Source organism: Nuphar pumila, chromosome 8 (assembly GCF_984573655.1).
Source record: "Nuphar pumila chromosome 8, dmNupPumi1.hap1.1, whole genome shotgun sequence".
NCBI classification, from domain to species: domain Eukaryota; kingdom Viridiplantae; phylum Streptophyta; class Magnoliopsida; order Nymphaeales; family Nymphaeaceae; genus Nuphar; species Nuphar pumila.
The window spans coordinates 18885276-18887566 of NC_143256.1; the positions used below are offsets into that span (position 1 = coordinate 18885276).

The window sequence follows — 2291 nt, forward strand, 5'->3', positions numbered from 1 at the left end:
TTTTCCTACAGTCTGAGTGATCATCGAGGGGCATGAGTTGTTTGCTGACCTGATCATACTGAACATGACTTTCTATGATGTCATTTTGGGTATAGACTGGTTGTCTAAATACAATGCTACTCTTTAGTGTTGGAGAAATGAGGTTCCGTTAGAGCGCCCTGATTTGTTTGTATTGGTGTTTTAGGCGATTTGATGAACGAGCGAGGTGAAGATTGTCTCGACATTGAAGATCTCCAAGTACCATAAGCAAGGTTGTATGGTGTTCTTGGCCAGTGTGTCTGCGACAGACAGTTAGGTGACACATTTGGAGCAGTTGGACGCGGTACATGAGTTTTTGAACGTCTTTCCCGAGGACTTGCCAAGTTTGCTACCTCACAGGAAGATCAAGTTCTCAATCGAGCTAATGCCTGGCACGACACCAGTTTCCTGAATACCGTATCACATGGCACTTGCAGAGCTGGTTGAGTTGAAGAAGGAGCTGGTTCTGTAAGATAGATCTTTGTTTCAGGTACCATCAGTTGTGAATCAGGGCAGAGGATGTTCTAAAGACCACATTCAGGTCCAGATACGGGGACTATAAGTTTTTGGTGATGTCTTTTAGACTTACCAATGCCCCTGCAACATTCATGGACCTGATGAATCGGGTCTTCAGTTTATGGTTGGATTCTTTTGTCATTATATTCACCGATGGCATTCTTATCTACTCTGAGAGCGTGGAGGAGTAGTGAGAGCATCTGTGGATTGTGTTGCAGACACTGAGAGAACATCAACTTTATGTTAAGTTCTTGAAGTGTGAGTTTTGGCTCCACAGGGTGATGTTTCTCAGCCACGTGATCTCTAAGAAGGGCATTGAGGTCGATCCAGCCAAGGTGGAGGCAATGTTGTCTTGGAAGCAACCAAAGACAATTTTAGAGATCAAGAGTTTCTTGGGATTGGTGAGCTACTACTGTCAATTCATTGAGAACTTCTCTCGTATAGCGGCTCCAATGACTCGACTTTTATAGAAGAAGATAAAGTTGGTTTGGTCACCTCGATGTGAGGAGAGCTTTCAGAAGCTGAAGAGGAGGTTGACCACGGCCCCAATATTAACTTTACCTTTTGGGACAGGTAGATTCATTGTGCACAATGATGCTTCAGGGACCGGACTGGACTGTGTCTTGATGCAGCATAGAAAGGTGATCGCGTACGCTTCTCGACAACTAAAGGTGCATGAGAAGAATTACCCCACGTATGACTTGGAGTTAGCGGCAATTGTCTTTGCACTGAATATCTTGTGTCACTACATGTATGCGAAATAGTTTGAGGTCCTCTCTGATCATAAGAGCCTCAAGTACATATTCACACAATGTGATTTTAATTTGAGGCAACACAAGTGTTTGGAGTTCCTGAAGGACTACAAGTTCTCCATCACCTACCACCCTGGTAAGGCAAATATAGTGGCAGACACGCTTAGCAGAAGGCTTTAGTCATGATACTTAGCTTAATAGGGCATATTTGGGATATGATCAAAGAGTTTGTGAGATGACAACCATTTGCAGATGATTCTGGATGCATCCTTTATGCGGGGATGCAGGCGTAACCTAAGATTATAGACCACATTGAGGAGCTTCAGTCAATCGATCTAGAGTTTGAGAGGTTGTGCATGAGTGCCCAGAAGCATGATGCATAGTTTTGTCGTGAGGAGGATGAAACCATCATGTTCAAAGACAGATGGTGGGTTCCAAAGGCACTGCAGGAGGAGCTGATGAGTGAGGCATACCGGTCGAGGTATTTTGTTCACCCAAGTTCTACTAAGATGTTCAAGGACCTCCAACGGATGTATTGGTGGAACAAGATAAAGCAGGACGTAGCAGAGTTTGTGTCTCGGTGTCTACCTACCAGTACGTGAAGATCAAGCATTAGAGACCTGGTGGACTTCCTCAGTCATTAAACATTCCAGAGTGAAAGTGGGATGACAACTTAATGGACTTCATCATAGGGTTGCCGTGGACCCATTGTCAACACGATGCCATCTAGGTGATAGTGAACATGTTAACGAAGAGTGCCCACTTTCTACCGATCAGGATCAGTCAAAGCTTGGAGAGTCTAGCAGACCTCTATGTGGATGAGATAGTCTGGCTTCACGGGGTGCCACATTCGATCATGTCAGATCGATACCCTCATTTTATGTCTCATTTTTGGCACCAGTTGTAGAAGGCCCTTGGTGCCACATTGAAGTTCAACACGACTTTTCACCCACAAACTGATGGTCAGACAAAGCGCATGATACAAACACTAGAGGATATGCTTAG

General features: G+C 44.5%; 1 protein-coding gene across 1 annotated transcript; it reads left to right on the plus strand.

Annotated features, from left to right (window-relative positions):
- Positions 1-442: 442 nt before the first annotated feature.
- LOC149829716 (uncharacterized) lies at positions 443-1466 on the plus strand. Its single transcript, XM_090015276.1, has 4 exons — positions 443-486; positions 812-935; positions 1167-1205; positions 1299-1466. The coding sequence occupies exons 1-4, from the start codon at positions 443-445 to the stop codon at positions 1464-1466; spliced, it is 375 nt and encodes a 124-aa protein (XP_089871402.1).
- Positions 1467-2291: the final 825 nt, after the last annotated feature.

What these genes read in the sequence shown, in the direction of transcription:
- LOC149829716 (XM_090015276.1), top strand. Translation starts at nt 443, where the DNA reads ATGGCACTTGCAGAGCTGGTTGAGTTGAAGAAGGAGCTGGTTCT. An exon ending in TTGAAGAAGGAGCTGGTTCT is followed by an intron (nt 487 to 811) that starts GTAAGATAGATC and finishes TTGGCTCCACAG; the next exon opens with GGTGATGTTTCTCAGCCACG. An exon ending in ACGCTTCTCGACAACTAAAG is followed by an intron (nt 1,206 to 1,298) that starts GTGCATGAGAAG and finishes TATGCGAAATAG; the next exon opens with TTTGAGGTCCTCTCTGATCA.